General features: G+C 35.4%; 1 protein-coding gene across 15 annotated transcripts in view; it reads right to left on the bottom strand.

Annotated features, from left to right (window-relative positions):
• Window positions 1–1,165: 1,165 nt before the first annotated feature.
• Esrrg (estrogen related receptor gamma) overlaps window positions 1,166–23,968 on the bottom strand; it is a 600,595-nt gene continuing 577,792 nt past the window's right edge. For 13 of the 15 annotated variants that reach the window (XM_071600071.1, XM_071600070.1, XM_071600072.1 and 10 more), the window contains 2 exons: window positions 16,949–17,218; window positions 1,166–5,211 (listed from right to left, as the gene is read on the bottom strand). In XM_071600071.1, coding sequence (XP_071456172.1) covers window positions 4,967–5,211; window positions 16,949–17,218 — 515 coding nt within the window. In that variant the 3' untranslated portion in view covers window positions 1,166–4,966. Of the gene's footprint in view, window positions 5,212–12,797; window positions 12,910–13,015; window positions 13,149–16,948; window positions 17,219–23,968 lie in introns of those variants that run through there. The other 2 variants (XR_011703969.1, XM_071600081.1) reach the window with 2 other exon arrangements.

Genomic DNA, 23,968 nt, shown 5'->3' with positions numbered 1-23,968 from the left:
GAGCTACTTGTTTATATGAAAAAAAAAAAGGCGCAAAAATGCACAGTCTTCCTTTTATTTTCTATTACACTGGAGGCATTCATGATAAATGTCAGTACCAAAAAAGTTCTTATAATAATTCCAAATTATAAAAAAGCAAGAGAATTATGATATCTGACTCCTTAAAAGTGTGTGTGTGTGTTTGTGTGTGATTTTTAAATGAGGATCTCATTAGACTGCAGATGCAAGTTTTCTTGTTAGGTTTGTATCTCACACTGTTTCAGTTCCACCCAAATACTCTGAAAATACCAAAAGTAAAACACATCAGATTCTATGTTGAGCAGTGGCCACCCAAAGAACATTATAACAGGAAAAGACTGAGCTATCTGGCTAGTGAGCCCATGGAGTGATTTAGGTAATCTCATGCTCCTATAACCGTGGCAGCAGAGTGGCCTTTGTGTCATCAGCTGTCCCTCTAGAGAACCAGCCACCTCTGAAAGGTGAGAAATACGGTGGGCAAACACAATGACAAAACGCTCTCAAGATTGCAGAGAAGCCAAGAAAGCACATATTAGCACTTCGGTGATGGCTCCAGGAGGCTCCAGTGGAAGCTGCAACTTGACCCTGAGCAGCCAGGGCTGTAACCTCTCTGAGTGTAAAAGGCAAGGGGAAGCCATTTGCTGTCAGCAGGGCTGTTTACCCCTCTTGAATCTAAAGACAGCTTCCCCCCTTCCTCAATTCGCACCAACCTGTATAAGCTCCACTGCGGGCTTCCCATTCAGGAAAGCTGGTCAGTAACTCCAGCATTGCTCCACAAAGCCTGCAGCTGGCTGAGGAGCTCCCGTGCAAACGCAGGCACCTGATTTAATTGTTGATAGAGGGAAATAATAGGTATCTCTAGCAGGTCTTAATATGATCTTAAAATAGGGGGAAAGTTTTCTGTTATGACATTGACATAGAGGCAATGATTTCGAGTAATGCAGGATGATGTGGAGATGCTTTAAGATTAAATAAGAGCTATATAAAGGCTTGTCAGAATGAATTCTAATGTGCCATGAGACACTTTGCATACTCTTAAATATGCAAAATGTCTCTTGGCACCCTAGAATTCATTCTGACAAGCCTTTATATAGCTCTTATTTAAACTCCTACTTTATTTTTCGGGAACAGGTACTCAGAGAAACTCTTTGAATGGAAGCAACAAAGGGCAGTGTTTATTGATTTTGTTCTGTAGTGAGGGGAAAAAAGAAACAAAATACAAAAGAGCAGTCAAAAGTGGAAGCTTGTTTAATATTGCTCTACCATCATCCTGAAAGGCATAATAATTTGAGTTACACATCTGAACTGATTGGAGTTACAGAATCATATCTCCTTTTTGCATTTAACAATATATACAATATAAAATAAATACATTTACACAAATGGACATTTGCTGGAGCACAGAGTATGGTACACATCACAAAAATATACAATTGATTGCTTTACAGATGTGAAGCCCATCTACAGCTATAGACATGGTTTTATTAGTATTATTATTATTATTATCATTATTATTATTTTTACTACTGGCTATAATGCAACTCCTGGATTATTATAAGCAGTTTAAATTTTTTTGTCCTTTTACGATCTTTGCACATAAGACTGCCATAAAATGTTTTCCTAGGCAGGTAAACAGAGACGCTTAAATAATTAAAATACAATCACCAACACCCATTTTCTCTTCTATAAGAAAAATAGCAGTTTTAAATTTTTTATATCTTTTATGTTATCATTTAAATGCAAAATAGTGGAATAAATACAACAATCTGATCTGATTGAAACACGAGTGTAACTACAAGGAGTCACACAATCATATTGCTTTAAATAAGAACAAACCTAAAAGAAGCAAAATAAAAATTGAAATCATATGGCTAAAACATACACCTTAAAAACTTTCCAAAACTTCACATTAAGTAAATGGTCTTGCTTGACACTTGAAAAACCTTCCTCAAGCAAGATTTTAAGATGAGTATTTACCCTAAAGCCCGTGCAGTTCTTTTAGATCTACATTTTAATTTTTCAAAATTTTTTTTTCTATTTGTGAAATACTTGTTCTTTTGTGATGCTGAGAGACAAACTGAAAACTAAAAATTGTATTTCATTCTTTTAGTGTATCTCCATCTCATGTTTTCAGTTGGTTGGCTCTTACTTCTGAAGCCCAAGTACTTTAATGTGATACAGTGAAAACGATGTATATATTGTATATATTATATTTATATATTGTGTAATTGAATAGTAGCAACTTAAACCCTGCACAAACTTTCTGGAAAATAATCTTTTTAAACACTTACATATATAAATAATCTTATAGAATCAGCACCTTTTTTCCCAGGAGTTGTATTTTCTGTTGTTATTCATTTTTAAAGGGATGTGCCAATTTCTGAACTCCTATCACAGCTATAAATTTCAAGTTATTGACCATCTGAATGAATTGCTAATGATGATTTATCTAGAATCACACTACAGTCACTTCTCTACTGAGAAACCACAATCTACAATATAGTCCCATATAGCTAATGATAGATACACAGTATTCCTAGCACTGGGTTGATGAAATATCAACCCAAGGTATTTTGTTTAAAGCACACAAAGTAGCAATAGTTTTGGAAACGAGTCCGCACCAAAAAGTTTCGCAACAACACAGAGCGAGTTAATAACAACATCTGAGAGATGATTGAGTGAAAGCCATATATACAGCATTTAAAAATTAGACTTATCTATATTCTTGAAATATTCAAAGTTTTATTTCTAAGCTATACATTGGTATTCTATAATAAACCATTAGAGAAATTATTCCTTGTTTTGAAAATATTATTATGATTTTGATGTGTATCTGTTCATAATGAATACTTGTTTGGAGTTTCAATCTCTTAGTTATTATTAGGAAGAACCTTATTACTGGTAAGGAATAGAATATACTACTGTAGTCTCCTGAGGAATTGTACATCCAATATTGTCTCTAATTCTACCCTGTGTCTAAAAGCACACACCACAAGAATCCTAACACCACAAGAACAAGACGACAGTCTTTGAATGCAACATAAAATTCAGAAAAGCACAGCAAACATGAAACATTGAAAAGCTGAACTACATTTCTTTTGTTTGTTAGGATTACAATTTTAATTACATCTGTGTACATAGAATAAGACTGTTCACATAGTACAGGGAGCAGCTACTAACACTGGTCCATTGGTATAGCATTTGATGGAGGTTACTGTTTATTGGTTATTCGGCGACTGTGGATTTCGGGGGCATCTAATTGATTTTTTCATTAGATTACACCTCTTAACAGTCTGGAACCTGACTGACTTTCATGCTGTGACAATACTGGTTGAAAAGCACATATATTGGCTTAGCTCTTGGTAAAAACTGCAGATTAATACAAATGAACATTCCTAAATGAATAAACTCGTATGGATTGGGTTTTAGAATTTGGTCAGGTGTCTGCTGTCTTTGATGATTTTTTTTTATGATTGAGATATATATATTTTTTAAATTCTGACATCTGCCTTATTGCCACTTAAATGAATACTGGCTCACAGCTCCTTCTAAGACAAGGTCTGTAACTTCGCAAACAGGCAGTATCTCATTCCTAACCACCAGGGCAGCTAGAAATCCTATGGCAACTTTACCTCCCAGGCAGAGAGTGTGATCGTGACAATTCTACAGATCTGTATTCCATGTGCAATGCTTATATATGTGACTACTCAGAGTCACTGTAGGTGTAATCTAATCCTTGGTGTCAGTGAACATTTAGGTAAACTGGAGCTCATGTTAAGAAATTGATGTTTGGGACCAGACTGGCACACAACATAAATTGCATCCGTGATAATATGCACCTTCCCTTCAACTATTGCTTGAGTAAGTTAAATTCCCATATTAATAAATGGCTGAAAAGTGGTAAAGCTGGTACAAAAAAATCTCCATTTGTAAGAAGAAACAAAACATTTTTAAAAATCTTCCTTCAGGATTCATTTGTCCTTCATTATTGTTCATAATTGTTCAAAGCCAGCACAAAATTGCAGTATTCTTATTCCTCTTTAGTATTGCATGAATGAATAAAGCTTAAACTATTCCCTGAAAAAGTTACATAGTAGCTAAACTAACAAATACCTGGAAGACTTGAAAAAACAATTAAGGAATCAAATGGCTGTAACTGATCTAGATGGAAAAGCAATGATAAGAAGCAGCCGATGCCACGTTGCTTCAGTTGTCTAATTAGAGGCTGCTCCCATGAAATCTAATACTGCACTCAGTCAATTCGCTTCTGTTGCACTGTACTTTTAGGTATGTTGGTTCTCTCGCTTTGATTCCTTAGTCACTGGGGACATTATGGTTCACAATAAGTCACTGGTATCCATATTATGGATCCCCATCCTTTGGCAGGGCTGGCTTCCATCTCTCTTCAGTTAGAGACCTCTTTTTAAAAGTTTAGCAGCAGAAGGAAGGAAAAGAGAGGAGAGGAAATGAGAAAAGAAAGAAGGAGAGGAGGTGATAGGGGAGGAGGAAGGCAGGAAATTTTCCTTATGATTAGAGCTATTTAAATTGTAGAATAAAACAAGAGGATGAGAAAAGAGAGGAAGCAGGAGAAGAAATGATGAGGAAGGAAGGAAATGAGGGAGAGAAAGAATCAGTAATGAAGGAAGTCAAGAAATGAGAGACAGGGGAAAGAAGGGAGGGAGAAAAACATAAAGAGGAAGAGATATGAAAAGGAAAAAAAGAAAGAAAGAAAAGAGAGTGAAGGGATGAGAGATAAAAGTAGAAAGAAATGCATCCGGAAGATATGGAGGAATCTGAAAGCTGCTTCAAAGTCTTGCTGCTAAAATATCAGTGCAGTCTGTGTTGGTTTCTGATGTTGGTAACTAAATTCTAAGTTTCTTCGACATCACTCTCGGGTTGATTTTCCCTTTTTCAACGTGCAGGATGGGAAGGCCCAGGAAGCTTTTAGTCAGACCTTGGCCTCCAGCATTTCCAAAAAAAGTTTGTGCATGGGGACTTTGCCTTCCAGTTTGATGTTGTAGAAATGCTGCACAGCCTTGGTGGACGTCTGCCTCAAGAGCGGGAGCGTCATTAGCATCTTGCCAGCTCGGCGAGGGTCTTCCATGTGCTGGCCAGCCTCATAATCCTGCAGGGCCTCATGTAAGACATCCTGAAGCTTCTGAACGGCTTCCACATCTTCTATGTGCATGGAGTCTGTGCAAGGAAGCAAAACATACAAATAATCATGTGAATAATAAGCCTTTGCAGCTTAAAATTATAAAAAGTTAAATAGACACTAGAACCAAACAAGGACACAAGGAAAAATATATACCAATATCCCTGGTGAGCATCAATACAAAAATTCTCAACAAAATACTAACAAATTGTACTCTTATACTTCTCTAAAGTCAAAGCTGTGATTTGTTCAGAGTCTCACATATCTAAAAATATGTTTTCTTTTCCTAAATTTTACTACAGTAATTTTCTACACTAGAATAGAATATGGGGATGATTCTAAAAGATTATTAGTTAATCTTGTCTGTGATTTTGTTTTTGTTTTTTTAACCTCTTAAGACTGAATAAGACAAAATTTCCTATTAACAGATTACAATCTCAGCTATTTTATTCGTTGTCTTATTCAGCTATTCATTCATTCAACAAAAAATGGTGGGAGGTCATCTATTCAAAGTGTTATTCTAAGTGCCATCTGAGATGAAGTTGTTTAAAATCTCGATCTTGTCTGTAAAAAGCTCATATTTCCCAGAGGGGAAAAAGTTGATGACTAAGATCTTAATTAACAACTCCATGTGAATACATTGAATCTAGCACTATATCGCAATCACAATAAATTCTTTTTCCTTTCAGGATTTCTAATGTACTAGTAACAGTTCATTAAAGCATCCTTACATACTCCCCATCTTCCTGCTGAAAAACAAATGGTGTCTTTAGGTTACTGAGTTGTGAAATTTTTTTTTTCACATTTGTGAAGGTGAACTTTGCCCCTGAGCTGACTAATTTGAAAATCTAATTCAATCGGGCAAAGAAAGGGTTAACAAGGTTGCCACAATTCTTCTTGGGAGAAATGTGAGATGTGGGGGGAAAAATAAAAGTTACAGCTCAAGCGCTAAAACAGACACTTAATTATATACATGTTTGAATCATTTAGCACGTTTTATTGATTCTGATGACAGTTTATCTGTTAATTACACATAATGGAGTCTTTGGGGGATTCTTCATGTTTAATAATTCTAGTTCTCTGAGAACGCTGAGCTCTAAGATATATGTAGTTAGCCCAATCTTTCATACAATTCAATTATAGGCAAAAACGGAACGAAAAGAGAGGAAACATAATTTAAAATCAAGTGGCTAAACATATAATAAAAAAGAAACAGGCAAAGTCATTAAAAGAAAGATGGCTATAAGAGGTAACATGTGGTTTTTTTTCAACTTCTGTGCATTTTGTTCGTTGTTTTTCGTCAGTGCTGTCATTTTGAATCATTTCACCACATAATTGGTGAATTGGTCCCTGTTCGCATAACAATTAATGACATATTTCTGTAAAAGAATTTTAATAATATGGAATATAGTTGTTTTCACTACTTACTGCTCAAGATATAATTTCTGCTTGGTAGAGTAAAGTAAACAGACAGATAAAAAAATGAAATCCTTCAAAGTGTAGAAGAGCATTGAACCAAGTCTGGGGACCTCACCAACAGTACACCTAGGCTTTTCTCCAGTCTGGCTCCTATCCATATGGCAAGCTCATCCACCTCCCTTAGTGTCCTCTTTGAGAAGCCAGTATGGATGGGTTCTGAAGTCCCTAAGTGTCCGTAAAGTCAGCAATGAAAGTACAGTCATGGAGGTGTGAAGACATGTACTCTCATATATTTTTTCTTTTTTTTTTTTTCTATTTTTGTACTTAAATGCCGCCAGAAAGAAAAATCGGGACAGGGCACAGACATACTCAATCTCTAGGTATATAAAAGGCAGTAAACACCTTGTACATAAGGGAATGCAGATTAAATGAATTTATCTAACCTGTCCTGGGACTGTAGGTTAGCCATTTACATGGAAAAACAGGATGACAGATGGAGGGGGAAGATGAGAATTACATTCATTAGAGACAAAGTAAAAGTAAAATGAAATAAATATTTTCCAAATAGAATCAAAGAAAGAATAAAAGCCATAGATTTATCATCCCTTTGGAGTTGAACATTGCCCCATTTCAGCTACTAATGGCCCCACCAGTTAGGTATCTCTGATACTGTGCCGGAGTTCACCTTAAACTTGTTTTTCTTTGAATAAAAATTATGTTGCTGGAATGTATAACACTGACATTACCATTTCCTTTTGTAAAAAAAAAATGAGATGCAATTAACCTCTGAGCTCATTTTATTGAAACTTCCATCTTCATCAGCAATGTTCTCTACAACTGTCATAGCAAGAACATTCCCAGGTATATGTAGAATATTCTACTTGACAAGAGAAAAAAACTAATTATTAGAAACTTCTTCCTCATATGTCTATTTCCAAATCTTTCCAAACTCCTTCCTCAAGTCCTGGCTCTAAGTACTGGAATGATCCAGGAGAGACTCCCCTTTTCTATATGAGAGAACCTTAAAATGCTTAAAGTCAGCAACAGTCACCTCAGCCCACACCCTGAGCCTTGCCTTTCCCACTACTCTGCTCAGCAGGAGATATATTAGAGGATGTCACAGGAAATGAGGCGAGAACAAATAGCAGAGAGATATGCTCACAAACAGCAATTAAGACTTCAAACTATTCTTTAAAGGCTGTGATTTAGCTTGAGAGATTTAAAAATGATTTAATCAAATTACTATGATAATTTAACTTCCCATTTACAGAAAAGATTCTAACTCATTTTAGCTTTACCCATTCTCGGATCTGCTAATACTTTAAATGCAAACTCACTAAATCTGAACTATTTAATTAGACCATGATTCAGCTGGCAGACTGCTGAAGAAAATATTAATCTCCATTAGAGATCCTAGTTCAAGTTCTGGCTCTGTGGCTTTAATCTGTTTTGTTCTTTGGGCTAAATTTACATGTAGATGCCAGGCTTAACAGAACTGGCATTAATTTGTGTAATTATTTAGCTTTGGTTGTTAGTGCTGGTTCCTTTTTAACTATGCTTCAAAGGAAATAGTACTAGTATTTGTGCTAATGCAAACCAGCTAAACTTAATAATGAGGATCACTGGTTTATGAACTCAACCTGACAAAGTGAGACTGCACATTCAAAACATCGGTAAGCTGTTAAAGAACTTGGATATCTAGGCCCAGACCTATTCAATCAAAATACTGGGATTGAATCCAGGACACTGGTATTTTTAAAAAGATCTAGGCAATTCTGCCAAGCCGGTACTGAGAACTAATAAACTGAACAATAAAACAAACAAATGCTTTTAAAAAGAAACAAGATTTCAGAAATAACCAGAGTGCAAGTGTCCATACGTTGTCAACCAAAGAAGTTTCAACACCGAACAATAAAATAGAATTCTTTAATAACGTTCAATATTTTATTCTGTGAATGGGATCATAAAGGAATGTGCCTAGTTCAGATCATTTACTCCGGGAACATAGCTAAATATCTTTATATCTGCAGTTGCAAAATTCAATGAGTCTTAGAGACATTATGAAAGAAATTTTCTTTTTATGTCTTACCTGGAGTAAAACACTTCCCTTTTCTATGTTAAAATATTTATTTTTGTGGGCATGGGTGTAGCGACTCCAAAATGCCCATATCCTGTTTGGGTGTTGTCTTCAGCAACTATAGCTCAACCTTGACAATATATTCTAAAAAGTTGCCAAATCTCATATTGAGGATGGGTCCGAATGCTAGAAATGCACCAAGTGCATTCAGAGTCAAGTCTAGTACAAGATCTAAACCAGCAGGATAACCTTTTTGGTGGAGCACAGGTGTTGACTATCTTTGGTGTTTGTTGTACTGCCTATATGAAGAGTGGCAAGGGCAGGTCATTGTGACTCTGTCCAATCATTAAAGGAATGAAACAGAATTGGCTGGAAAGGATGAAGATGTGAACAAAGGTCCATTTTCTAATAGAGAATTAATGTATCAAAATTTCAACACTAATTCATGAAGAGTCCCAACAGAGTGAACCTAAGGGTCATGATCAACTAGGGTCCTAAAGAACATTGACTGACTACATGGCAAATGGGCTCTTGATTAACATACAGAGTTGCCCCTAAATTTAGAGAAAAAGATATTTGTCATAAAATTTTGGTGAAAAATAGGTAGATGTGATTCTAGAAAACTGGCAATAGGAGCAGCAAATTTTTTTAATCTCTCCAAGTGTGCATATAAAATGACAATAAAACAGAGCAACTATATGGCAAATCTAGAAACCTGTGACATTTACAGCAGAAATAGGTGATGAAGTATCCCTAAGATGTGTACGTGCACACACACACATATACACACACTTAGTGGATCTGTATTCCTACTTTGTTCATGGAAAGGACCTAGCAAGGACAGCCCACCCAGAATGTACCCCTAGCACCCAGGGGTACACCTAAAATCTGATTCTAGGCTGTGTTTAGGAAATCTTTAAAATGAATATGAAACATCTTGTCATACCAAATGGCACGAATACTATTTATAACTACAAGATCAATCGAAAAAAGATTTCAGAAGCCAACCTGAAAAGGTTTCCACTGACCAAAAATGGAACAACCTGAACTTCAAAAAGGGTTATGACTATAATTTATTGAAGTCCATTAAATATATTGGACATGTATTTATCATTATATTAAAAAGAAAGCAATATTTTTAAAATTCTGAAAACTGGTAAAGAAGGAAAAAGAATCAAACATTTGTACTACTCTTCCTAAACTATTTCACCAGTAACTGAATGAAAATCAGTTACAAAATTACAAATCACCATTGTACAATCCCCAGTGAATTCAGGTAATGAACATCCACAGCTGCTAACATCCCAGACAGTATGTACTTCCCAAGGAACAACACACCAGCTTCAGGTGACATCGGGATAGAATCTGGGTCTGAGTTAGTCTCTGGGTCCAGTTACTAATTTGTACAAAATGCAAAAAGCAGAAAACACAATGAACTGAAATCTTCAAAATCTAGACTGTCAAATGCTATGGCTTGTTTAGTAGATAAAACAAAAATGAAGGAGAAACTTGTAGATTTAGATATAGAAACCTGAAAATCCATCCATATTTATTTTTTAAAGCCAGACATAGTGGCTTGTGCCTGTAATCCCAGCTACTCTGGAGGCTGAGGCAGGAGGAGTGCAAGCTCCAAACTAGCCAAGCTCATTTAGGGAGACTCTGTCTAAAAATAAAAACTAAAAAATGGGGATGTAGCTCAGTGGTAGGGTAGCCCTGGGTTTAGTACTCAGTACTGCATAAGAAAACAAAATGTGTGTGTGTGTGTGTGTGTGTGTATACACATAAAAGTTTTAATGGACAAGACTAAACTGTATACCTAAGGATATGTTCACATTTAGTAATAAGGTGATGAAACACCAGGAAGTGATAACTATGAAAGTCAGGATAGGACTTTCCACAAAAGTGTTTACTTTTTTGAGAGAGAGAGAGAGAGAGAGAGAGAGAGATTAAAAATTTTTTGCTGCCACCACTGCCATTTTCCTAGAATCCATTCTCCCTATTTTTAATCCTTATGTTATATTTGGTACTTTTTTGTTTTGTAAAAAGTGGAAAAGTTACTTTTGTGGAAGAAAGAAGGTTGAGTCATGGAAGGAAGGAGGCTGGGATTGGGACAGGAGGGATACATTACAAAGCTTTACTTCTTGAACCCTGTATTCATTGTAATAGACTGAAAAATGGCTCCAAAGATAACCAGGTCCTACTCTCTGTGGAACCTGTGGATTTTAGCATTCAAGGCAAAAGGAACTTTACACATGTGATTGAGGGCCTATTGTGTATTGATACAGGAGATAATCCTAGGCCCTCAATGAAAGCAAAGGAGGGAAGAAGAAGGCAGTGTTACTCACAACTGAGTTGAAATGCTACAGCAACAGCTTCAAAGACGGAGGAAGCTGCCAGGAGCCCAGAAACTCAAGGGATGTGGCTGTATAAGCTAGAGAAGGCAAGGGAACAACCTAAACGCTGGAGCCTCCCCAGGGAAGGTAGCCCTTCTATACCTGTGGGAGACCTAGTGAAGCTGATTTTAGACATCTAACCTTCAGAACTGTAAGAGAATAAATGTATACTGTTTAAAACCCTCAAGTTGTAGTGATTTATTATTAGCATAAGAAGCTAAAAAACATATTGAATCATGCATATTTTTTGTGTGTCTTCTTTTGTTTTAAAATGGTGAGAGAGAAGGAGAGGGAATGAGAAACTTCTGATGGGGTGGTCTCTTCTAGAAAGCAATTTCGTTATAGGAAATCCATAGACTGTAGAAATATGTACAAAAATACCAAATAAGGTGTTCATATACCAAGAAGAAAGTTGGATAAAAAGAAATATTTTAGGTCTTTTATAAACCAGAGAAGTTATGATGCTAATATTGGAAATGATAACAATAATTCTGATTTTATCCTCAACTATGATAAGAAGATTAGGGCTTTCAATTACACAGTTCCATTAAGGGCCATTTATTTTTTTCAAATGACTGTTTTCCTCATTCCGTGCTCTGGTTAAAAAGTCAGCTTCTGCTACATGTAGGCAAACCACACAGATTACTCTTACTGCATTTATAGGAAATGCTGAACCACAGAAAAACTCCATGGTTATAGTTTCTTTCCTCCAGGCTTCCCCTCACAAATCCCAGATTACCGTTATCATTGTTACGTTTACCTTGTATAATGGGATTTCTCTGCTAGGTCTTCTCTATTTCCCTACAATTGCTTAAGGCCTTCCCACCTATCTCCCAGCTCCCCAATCTCTTAAAACTTTTCTAGGAGTTTTCTAACTCCATTTAGTAGAAGTGTTAAAGATAATTTTAATGGATAACTGAATGTTGATGTCAATTTGGTTGATGGATATTTCAACCTTCCATAGCATCAAAGATGATCTGCATCATGCTAATTAAGTTTTGTAACAGATTGCTCTTTGTCTTAGACCCATAAATGAAACTGATGTTATAGTCACTAAAACCTCAAAGTAAAGCAACTTCAGAGTATTTTGTTTGCTACTATTCAGGTTGAAAATACAGATATTTTTGCAGCAAATTTGTCTTATACTGTGCCAAGGGACAGTAATCACAAAGCATAAAAAAGTATATTTAAGAACTATTTTTTGTTTTGCTTAAAATTTTGCAATATCATAATATATATGAATATTAAAGGTTGCATTAAAAATACTTTTCAAATATATCATCTGAAATATAATTAACCTGAGAAGCAATGTTAGATTTCTGTTTAAAAATGTATACTAGAAGGTGGAAAATTATAATTTTGATTTCTTATCTCTTATTTAGTATGAACTACTTTTTAGTCTGGGTAAAAGATCTATCTACCATGCTCATTTACCATAAGACACTAAAAATCACATGGTAAGCATTTCCTCTTAAATTCAGTTTGTCATTTTCCTGGGTAGTTTTATAGGTGTCAGCTCTCCCTATCTGAGGAATATAGATCCATAGATTCAACCAACCATGGATAGAAAATATCCAAAAAGATAAACTGTATTTGTTCTGAATATGTATGGATTTTTTTCTTGCCATTATTCCCTACACAATATAATAATTATTTATTTAGCATTTGCATTGTATTAGGTATTATAAGTAATCTAGAGATGATTTAAAGTATACAGGAGGTGTATATAGGTTACATGCAAGTGCTGCCATCTTGTATAAGGGACTTGAAACTGTGTATTTTGGAGTCCATGGGTAGGCAGAGAGGTCCTGGAACCAATTTCTCCAGATACTGAAGAACAATTGTACCTTAAATTCAAAAAGACAGCAAAATAAAAGAAGGCACACAATTCTTAACTAAATATAAAATGTTAATTTAGGTTCTTGAATATGAAATTACAATGGCTCTAGTATTCTAAACTGAGCCTTTTAAAGATATAATACATAATTATTTATGAAATACAAATAGCTCACTGATAGCACGGGACAGAAGATCCAACTCTCTGCTTCACAGAGACCATACTTCTTTATCAGCTCACTTCAGATATCTGTAAAATGATTTAGACATGTCTACAGCATGGGTATGTTGTAGGAATCAAATGAGATTACCCAAAAGTGACTTAAAAAAATAAATGGCTACAGAAAGATTCTATAAAATGATAATATCTTGGACATTAGCTAAAATCATCTCCAGAATATAAAAGAAAAAATTATTTCAACTTCTAGTAAAATCAGCTAAGAACATGTACAATTTTTTTTTTCTTGCCATTATTCCCATATTGCCACTATGAGGTTGTTATAATTATGTAGGATTTGAAGTTGATGACCAAAGTATTAATTGTAGCTGTGTATCATTAGGTCCTATCATTCCAGAAATACTATGTAGATATTTTTAAAAAAATCCCTGACTTTAAAAATACTTATTTTTGAAAGGAATGAACTCACCTGGTTTCAGACTAAGGACAGGACAAGGGTGACAAAGGTTGAAATGTGAGTGGCAACTATGAAGCATAAAGGTCTTATGACTTGAACAAAAGAGAATGATCAGACCTAAAGTGATTCATAATTTTAGACTCCTTTCATCTTCCAGTATGTGAAAATGAGTATATTACATTGGGACCAGTGATAGCAGTTTCAAACAAATTCATAGGTATATGAATCAACAGAACCAATCATGAGACTAGAATCCTGTGGCATAACCTTACCCAAAATTCTTATAGCAATATTTCACAATGTTCTCCAATACAAAGATAAAATTCATCATAAAATCATAGAATTCCCCCTAATGGAAATAATTCTAGAGATCAGTCTAACCTCTTGGTGCATGCATGAGAAGACTGGAACCTACAAATTACCATGTTCAAATTGTGACCTAGATTTTTCTTTTTAAATTTGATCCCACAGAGCTGCATCATGGGTGCAATAATTAATTGCTCAATGTTAATACTCAAAAATAAGAGAAAACACAGCTTACATGAGTCTGTAAATTTGTTATGTTCAAAAGTAATTGAAATAATTACTTAGGGTTTTCAAATACATGTATGTAAGAATTGCAGTATTAGTTCATCATTATTCTGGGCCACATACTTGAAGATAGGCAATATACTACCAATGATGTTCTGGTGTCATGTTTTCCTGAATTCACATACGACAGAAACACCATCACAAAAAATATGACAGTCATTATAGGAGGTCAAGTGCCTTATTTCCCAAGCATAACATTGATAATTTTTTAATAAAGACACATTTTAAAATAACATGAAATCTAGATAAACTGGACATTGGTTATTAACACATAGCTATACAGGGAAAGCTAAAATACTTACATAAATAACATTAGGGATTTTTTGCATAAAACATCATCTATATTCATCTGAAATTCCTAAATACTAAAAGCAAATCTAGGAGTTTTTTAGGATATTTATGAAAAGTATTAAAATATTTTCATACTGATGTGTTTATGAACAGTTAAAGAAACTTACACTGGTTCTAATCTGGACGAACCTATAATTTTATGACTAAAGAACTGAAATAAAATAGATTTACATTGACAGCAATGTAAAAAAAAAAAAGAAAAAATGATTTTTGAGTTGTTTTCCCCAAACTAAAAATGTGGTGCTTGTGTGTTAGATGGTGAGCAAAAGTTTACAGCACAGGAAAGGTGGGACAATGTAGAGGTTAAAATAGTTTTTATAGTCCTTAATCACTTCTTCTTTAGTATGGAGTTTGGTTCAATTAATTTTCTTGGTATTAAGAGGCTAAAAATAAAAAAGGGTTAGAATCACTTGCAGAAAAAAATTTGTGCCATGCAGAAATTTCCTGCAAAGCAACTATGATAATAGGAGAAACAGAAAAGCTTGGTAAATATTTCTGGCTTTAAACAGAAAAATAAACTAACTAGTTCTTTAAATAAAGTCTAATCACCAGTCACTGTTGTAAAGTAGGTCACTTCTTCCCCCAACAGCAGAGTATGTGGGATTAGAACATTTATATATCAACAATATTAATGACTATATTTCTAAGCAACAGAGTCAGAAATCCTGCTACTAATTAAGGTATTCTAAATTATAATACTTAGCCATAAAGCATACATCTAACATCTAAAATTATAAACTTTTAGCAATTTTTATGATAAAGCTTTAGCATTGCTCAGCATTCACAATTAGCTAATAATTTTAAAAAGCAATTTGAAACATAAAACATATAAAACATACTTACTCTATTTTAAAAACAATTGACCAATTAATTGTTTCAAATGAGAATTGTTTCATTATTACCAAATAAAAATGCCTCCCCAAGCAATGCTATAAAATCTTTCACCTAAATATGAGAGATCCATCTGTGAAGTTTGTACAAACTAATAAATTTCCAAAAAACTTCTATCCCAGCTCCCATTTTTACCTTCTCACCAGCAAGGCAAAGGGTTCCTGAGGGTTTATGACAATAAACCATTTGTCATAAAGAATCATATTTTATAGTTTCACAGAGGAGTGGGAGAAGAGGGGTGAACAGTGTGGTAAGGAAGGGGGTTATATTCCCAATTAAAACTGTGAGATGCTAAACTCCATTATGAAGATAAATAGGAAAGTACAACTTCATTGTTGAAAACAATTTCCCTCCTATCAGTCCAAGGATTTATGCATCAATATTGTAGATGAACTGTTAATTACAAAATCAATTAAAAATTATTTCTAAAAACAGTCACGCGTCCCTAGCTCTCATGGGGGCAATTTGGGCAGAAGGTCTCATCTCACTAGGACCGTGCCAAATCACAAAGTCGTCATCCACAAGTAAGCAAAAGCAATCTGGTTTTTCATTTTTCAGCGCGGCTGAGCCCAGCCTGAGATTGATCGTCACATATGGCCCCAGAAAACAAACTGTCAATACCTTGAATGCTGCAGAATTTGAACAAATAGCCATCCGCCCATTCAAGCCACTCATTGCATCCCATTTAACAGATTTTATTGACAGTTTCCTTCTTGTAATTAAAGGGAAAACTACTGGCCGGCAACCAAGATAAAGTTCAAAGATAGGGTCAAAACAAAAGCAGATGGAGGGGCACGGTGTGACTGTCAATGGTACATAGCATCAGAGCATGTTATTGACACACAGGTATCTAATGATCGGCACGTCATTAAGGGGGGATCTATCCTGAACTTTATGCAAATGCTAAAAGAGACTTAAGACCACAATAAAGCATTAGAAGAGGCACAAAGGAAAAAACAACAAAGCACCAACGATTTTTACTTATCAGAGTTGCTCCCTATTTTAGCACGTTTCAGTTCAAATGGAAGGAACATTTATCCCCATAATTCTTAACCCTTGCTGCCCGGGTGGGACATTTGAGGGACATACTTCTTCAGCAGAATTTGACTTTTAGAGGATTTCAGAATGTAAGAAATGGAGTATTGTTTGATAACTAAAATTAGAAGCAACAATAAAAGCATTACCCCTATTGTAAAAATGTGTATTTTTGAGAGGAAGTGGTTTGTTTAGCTCCACAATTCTTTTACATGGACTAGTCTATGAAGGACAGCAGAGCTAATTTTGTCCCCAGGGCTTCTACTTATACTGCTCATACCAGAGCTTTTGCTCTGCTATGATCTAAATTAGTAAATATATTAGGTGGTTAAAGTTTTCACAGCTTTCAATAAGCAAGGAAAATAAATAATTCTCTTTAAGTGTATTTTTCTCATTTCTAACTTTTCTTGGAAGCTACACTGATTGTAATTTTGCTGACTCATTCAGAATTTACAAACTAGGTCTAACAAATCCCTGATGAAGTTAAGGGAAGGGGGTAAAAATGACATATTAAAAAATGAAGCAATGAGCATGTCAATATGCCAACCTGAATTAGCAAGAGCTATAGCTTTGAGGGTAACGAATTCTTCTTTCTCCAGCTTCATGCTCTTGTATTTCTTTACCAGCTGCAGGATAGCATTGTTTAGGTCAAGAAGGCCTGCTAATTTGGACTGGTCTTCGTCCATTATATAATCGTCTGCATAGACAAGTTCGTCCTCAAATGAAAGGGATCGGTATACGACACCAAGGATCAAAATTTCCATCCAAGCACTCTGCAGAAGGCTCATCTGGTCCGCCAGGGACAGCGTGGAGAAGCCTGCATGAAAAGATGAGCAGATCAAGTTACTTTAAAGCCATAATTTCATAATGCAACATTAGTTTCATATGGTAGTCAGCTTCTGCACTGGAGCTCACAATGATGCTGAGCTTTGATTAGAAGCTCCTAAAATTTTCCCCTGATCACTCTGTGAACAGCAAAGTAAAAGTTACAAACCAGCTTCGATTGGTTGGTGTTTTTATAGGTTTTATAGACTCAGCTGAGGGAAATGAAATAAAGGTCTACATTTTTAAATTTTATTTATAAAAAAAATACCATGTAATCCTTATTGCTTATTACTGGTGAAGTTTTTAGGAATGTATTATGGGAAGTCAGATTTTTAGCTACATACTTTTTAAAAACTGATATTGATAAACAATATAAAAGTCAAAATAATAAAAAACCCCACAAACAACAACAAAAAGGAAAACAGTGTGGGCCACACAGTAGACTACAACTTGAAAACATTTCTCAGTAATGATAGTGAATGAGGAGTTATAACTAAACGAGCCTTCTCAGTTGAATAATTTGTCCCCAGTGATATTTAACATAAATTTCTTTTTAAAATGGCAACTAGTGGTATAAAAGAAAGAATACATAGCAGCTTGGCTTCTTTACCAAGTAAAAAAGTCACAATTTTTACTCAAGTTCAATTATTTTAAAAGTTAAATAGAAAAATATTAGGGTTTGGTAGAAAAGAAATGAAAGAAAGATCCGGAATGGAAATATTGGCCCCACGCTGGTAATAACTATTTCACCTTGAGCAGGTCAATTAGCTTGTACCTTAATTTTTACATGTGGGATATATAATATTCATCCAGATAATCATTTATACCATGTATTTGATAACTGTTACTATAGTATGGATTATTTTTATCTGAAATATATGGTTGACTGCTTCAGTTCTTCACTAGAAATCTGGGCTTCATTCACACAAGCACAAAGTCTCTTCTAATCTTGAGAAAAACAAATGTAAAAATTTAAAATAAAAAATGTTGATCAATGATAAAAGATGAAGTAGTACAATTAAGCATACTCTGGAGAATATATATGTGTAGTCATATCTCACAAGATCTAGATCTATATTCTAAAAAGAAGTCTTAATGGTATCTGACCATTAGATGCTTTTTATAGAGTCTTTAAAATGTAAAGTTTCATTGCAAGGGTATCTCTAGGAACTCCAAGGATGACCAGCTACCCCATATGTTTTTTGAGAACAACAGCACCATAAAATATGGTCCTGCCATTAGTAATTCCACTAAGATGGAGAGGGTATTTTTAATAATGCAAACTAAGAAATCTAATTTTACTCCTTTTCCAGATGTTATTACTCAAATTTTACAGAAATTATAAACATCCACTTACACCCAAGCTTTTTTAGGCTCCTGCTTCGGGTCATTGTTGCTGTCATTTTTAATCATATCAGATTGTTCCTATTCCATATGATGCCAAAAGCTATAGCACAATAAAGAAAAGGGAATGATTTCCTGACCTATTGGTGAAAACACTAAGTGCTTCATAAAATCATGGAAAGGGGTTAGTCCACTTTTCTTAAAGGAGTCTTTATGCAAGTGTGAAAATCATTGTTTTCACTGACAAGGGGCTTACATGTTGTAGGACAGAGCTCATTTTTGTCTGGCTTTGCAAGTTTTCTTTTTCCAGATCTCTTTTTTTCCTATCATTGCAATTTAGGGTTAAATTAATAAATATCCTCTTAGAACTGGACATATAATTGATAACATTTTAAAAAGAAGATTCAAAAAAGAAAAAAAAAACAATAATATAACTTCATAGATAGCACCTCCAGGTGCTTACAATCTGGGGAATGTTATAGTCACAAAACTAACAAACAAACAAAAAAATGCACTATTTCTTTTTTCTTTTTCTTTCTATCTCCTCTAATCAAGAAGAAAAATAAATAAATAAAGTGCAGTGCAGATAATGATATCTAACTCTGGAAAAGATACTAAGTAGGGATATTTTGGTAAGTTAAATCAACAACAAAAACAAATTATCATCTGGGAAGTTAAGAGCAAAAAAGGAAAGGGTTTTTCAATTTGCCTTGGTTTTCTCCCGTCTTTCATGCTCCTAAGCAGCAGTTTTCTGCAGCAGCAGATGGACAGAGAGCGTAGCCCGCAGCACCTTCCTGTGACAGCCCAATTCTCCCTCCCAGACACTGCTGTTAGTAAATAGATTTACACATTCTCCAATCTCCACACATCTTTCTGCCGAATAATTAAAAGCAGGATGATTAGTTTATTGAGTGGAAGGAGGAACTTTTTTATTGAGGTCCATCCACGATTTTATCAGGGCCAGCACTTTTACGGTTGTCAGGGGGGTGCAGGCATCCAATTTTTCTTATCTGCCTGATTAATACAAACGCTGTTTCAGGACGCATTAATTAACAGATACAAATCTACGTTCTCATGGAAGGATCAATACAGAGAAGAAAAGAGGCATCAATGTGAATTTAGTGCTGATGATGGAGAAGGCACGCTATCGACATTTACGTGCACGGAAACTTTAAAGTTGCACTGGGGCCCCTTTGTCCCTGTGATTTACAAATTAACAATTTTTCAGCCGCAACAATGTTTCACACATTTCTTTGGGGTTTAATTAAGTAAAAAGTAATAAAATTTCATTTTATTTAGGTTGATCCTGAAATTTACTTTTTCGATGCTGATGACGTGTGTGTTTGTACATGTGCGTGTGTGTTTCATACCTCTTGCAAACCTAACTTTTCATTTCACTTCTCTATGAAATAAAGAGAAGGAAAAAAGGTACTTTTAAAAAATTTTTGGTTGGGAAGCATGGGGAGATGGTTATAGCATAAGAGATATGACAAATTTACTTGCTAAATATCCTCCTCTCTGAGTGGATTCAAGGAAGTATAATTTTGGCAAAAGCACAGGAAAAAGAGGAACTATGCTTTGCAAAATAAAATAAAAGTCTGGACTTTTCTACTTCTTCATGGTCTATCTAAATAGCTGTCTCACATTTTTAACCCTTTATACAACAACTCTGCAAAGGCAGCACAAAGAGCTTTCCTGCCCAAATGCCTGAGTAGCAGTTACACAGCCTCATTATGATACAGTCACATTCCTATGGTCAGTAAAGAGGGCAAATACCTAACAGAGATTTTATTTTAATCCCATAAAATTCTTTTACCTGACTTGAGAATTGCTAGCTACACTTCTCATCCGTGAGTCCATATGGATGAAATAATATCTTTTTACAGACCTGAGCAAAGTCTCAAAACCTAAATGACCAAGACCTAAATGAGAATGAATGTTTTAATAAAGTGAGTCTAAGGAATCTTCTAATACCTGATGGCTCTGTTGCCTTGTGCACTTGTATCCTAATGATCATTACCTGTTTGTGCTTTTACCAGGTGTTTAATGGTGTTTTATAGCTATCAGGCTACAAGTTAGAGGTCCTCATCATCTATTACATTTAGTTATCTTTGGAGAGAAACCTCTTTCCCAAGTGAAATAAAATATGCTTTGCAGTTGTGTCATTTGAACTTCATGTTTTGTACACCCGGAGATCTTAATCCTTGGTGTGTGACAGGTTATAGTTTTAAATGTTCAGCCGTATTACAGCTTTTTAAAATACAATGATACCCTGGCACATTTTTTTTTCTTCACTGGCTATAGCCCATTCCTTGTATATCGCTGACAACTCTGATCTCTCTTCATTTCTGTCTGGGAATCAGTGCCATTTAATGTATCTCAGGCATTTTGCTTAGCAGAACGACTCGCTACCTTGACCCACAGTTAAATAGCATGTTTATCTGCAACACAGTGTGCTCCAAATAAACCAGATGACAGTTGGGAATAACATCATTTGGAAGGATTGAAAAGCTTCTCAAGAGGCAGGTACCCCTGAGGTAACAGGCTTGAAGAAAGCATGCTTTGTGCCAACTCTCTTGCCTTCTTCTGCTAGAAACTTCGGAGGTTGACAGTGGTGCCATGGGCACTCATCAAGCACATTTTTTTTTTTCAGGCTGGCAAACTGATGCACTTTGCAGTCAACTTACAAAAAAGGCTAAGCATCTGAAAGTGTGAAGGGCAAAAAATATCTGACGGCTAGTCTTCAAAAATACACTTTCATTTCAGAAAGCATAAATGTTTATTTCCTGAACGGAGTGTTGACAGAAATAGGCTGCAGTGCAGGCATTTGGGTTTAACCCCTGCTAGGCATTTTTTTCTCAGCTGCTTTCTTGAAACACAGAGCAAGCATTTTAAATCTTCAGAGTGTCTGTTAATATCAGTTAATCATGGCATCGATTTGCCTGCTCACAGTTTTTGAACTGTACTTTCTCTGTTCCACAAAAAAAATTGACGCTTCTCAACAAATAACATAGCGTGCTAGAATTGTAATTGTGCCACAATGACTCACGGAGATTGCAAACAAAGTTTATTTAGAGATGACTGCGCAATGTGGCATTGGCGAGATTCTCTCTCTTTCATACAATAAACCTAATGTTTCCAAGAACTAGGGATGAAAAGGATAACGCTGGCACTATGGTTTAATCTTAGCTACCTATAAAAACCCAGATGTGCAACCCTTGTTAGATATAAACTTACTCTATTTTTAAGCCAGTTGCTCTTTTCACATATGATTCACAAAACACACAGCCCTGGATCCAAGAGATTTTATATGTATATGTGTGGGCATGCATGCATGTTTGTGTGTTTCACAAACTGGAATTGACCACAAGGTTGTGAGAAGCAACTACAGATGGTTAACTGCCCAAGTGAAAGCTGGAACATCTATGGGGTGCTATCAGAGGCATTTTATTAATTTTTTTTTCTTTAAAAGGGATGGTAATGATTAGCTCTATTTTAGATTTTTTTTGGCATTAGATAACAATGGCTATAATACCACTCCTGAATTTTTATTCTTTTGGTCTGATCATAATCTACATTTCAATAATTTAAATTCAATCACAACTGGTACGGGTAATGTGTGAACATAACTGAAAAAATGGGAAGACCTCCCTTTCTGTCTAATCTGATCATTCGGACATTGTAAGAAGTATGTTTTTGTGGCTTTGTTTTTATATTAACAAGTAGGTTTCACAGAGACTTTATGAAACCACTATGTTAAAAAAGTGGTTCCACGGGACAAATGAACCCACTTTTCATTTGTGGTTTCTGAAAGGTAGAATTTACATTAAAATATTACTGTACACACACACACACACACACACATATTTATGTGAGGCAGAACTGACTACCTTAATAACAGAGAGCAAACCATCTGGGTAGTTGTAATCAACTAAAGAAGGAGAAGAGACTGGAATTTCAAAGGTGATATTTGTCAGCACGAGACAGAACTACCACTATTAATTGTGGGTGCAGGTGAAGTTGACCACTGACCACTCACAGTGATTATATGACAGCCTAATGAGTTAACTATTAGTTAACTTGTGGCACAGAAATGGAAAACATGTTCCCCTGACACAGTGGATTTTCTTCTGCAATTTTTCCTTGTTTTCCAGTCCAGCTTGCTATAAAAATTAAAACCATAACAGTAACTAAAGAGAAATAGCCCATAGAGCAAAACAGGAATCCCTCAACCTGATGACAAGAGTTGTTTTGTTTGTTTTCCCTGCCAGATGGTGACTTTTTAACAAGTGCCTGCCTTCCTTGAAGAAAGGACTGATGGGGCAGATGAACAAGAACGTAAAAGACGGCCAGGAAGAGTGTGCAGGTACGTTCTGGAAGTCTTTTCTTACCCTTACTTTCCTTTCATTACCCTTAATCACTTCTGAATGACTACAGAGGAACTGAAATAATTCCCTTATCTTTTCCCAAACTTCTTCTTACCTGGCCTCAACTTAACTTCTTGTGTCCTCTTTTAATCAAGGAGAAAGAAAAATTGTTGAGGGTCCTGGAGATAAGTATGGGCTAAACTGCCTTAAAGGTGAGAAATCAGTAGCTTTCTTTTCCTAGGATCTTTGCTTTTGACTACTTGAAAACAAGAAAGTTCTACCTGAAAAGCTCTCCCTTTTCATGTGTCCAAAATTTGTTTTTCTATCAAGGAAAAAGAAAGTAGACTGATATAATATAGGACTCTTAACATTTTTTCTTATAGAATGGCATGGTTGGTGTCACTTTGGGATTTGATGGATGTTGAGTAGGGAAGAGCACCGTTTTGAAATCCCATTTCACATTTAAAGAAAAAGAATCTGTGCTTGAATTGGACTTGATCTAGCCCATGACTAGTAGGATCAGGTCAAGAAGCATCAGAGGCTATTACAGAGCATTAAACACTAGCCACTGAAAACCAAGAATATCTGACATGTAGATACTACTATCTCCAGGAAATGCCCAAGAAGTCCCCATGTGGCTATAACCAATAGTATTAACTAGGCCATCTTATGAATTCTACCCCTACTCAAAAAAAAAAAATTAAAAAGTAGAAATTTGAATCCAAGTACATCCAATGACCTTTGAAAATAGTCTTTTGAGTTCCGATAAGGCCATTAAGTGTGCCCTACTCTGACTGTATCATTGTAAAAAGGGGTAAGTTTGGACACAGGAATGGCTATGTACAGAAGGAAGATGATTTAAAACCTTAAGGGAGAATAACACGTGAAAGCCAGGGGATGCTTGAAGATACCAGAAGGTAGGAGAGAGGTCTGGAACAAGTGCTCCCCTCATGGCCCTCCCAAGAACCAAGCCCGATGATACTCTGATCTTGGCTTTCCAACCTCCAGAAGTGTGAGAAAACACATCTCTG

The sequence above is a fragment of the Marmota flaviventris genome, chromosome 12 (genome assembly GCF_047511675.1).
Source record: "Marmota flaviventris isolate mMarFla1 chromosome 12, mMarFla1.hap1, whole genome shotgun sequence".
NCBI lineage: Eukaryota > Metazoa > Chordata > Mammalia > Rodentia > Sciuridae > Marmota > Marmota flaviventris.
This window is presented reverse-complemented; position numbering and strand designations above follow the sequence as displayed.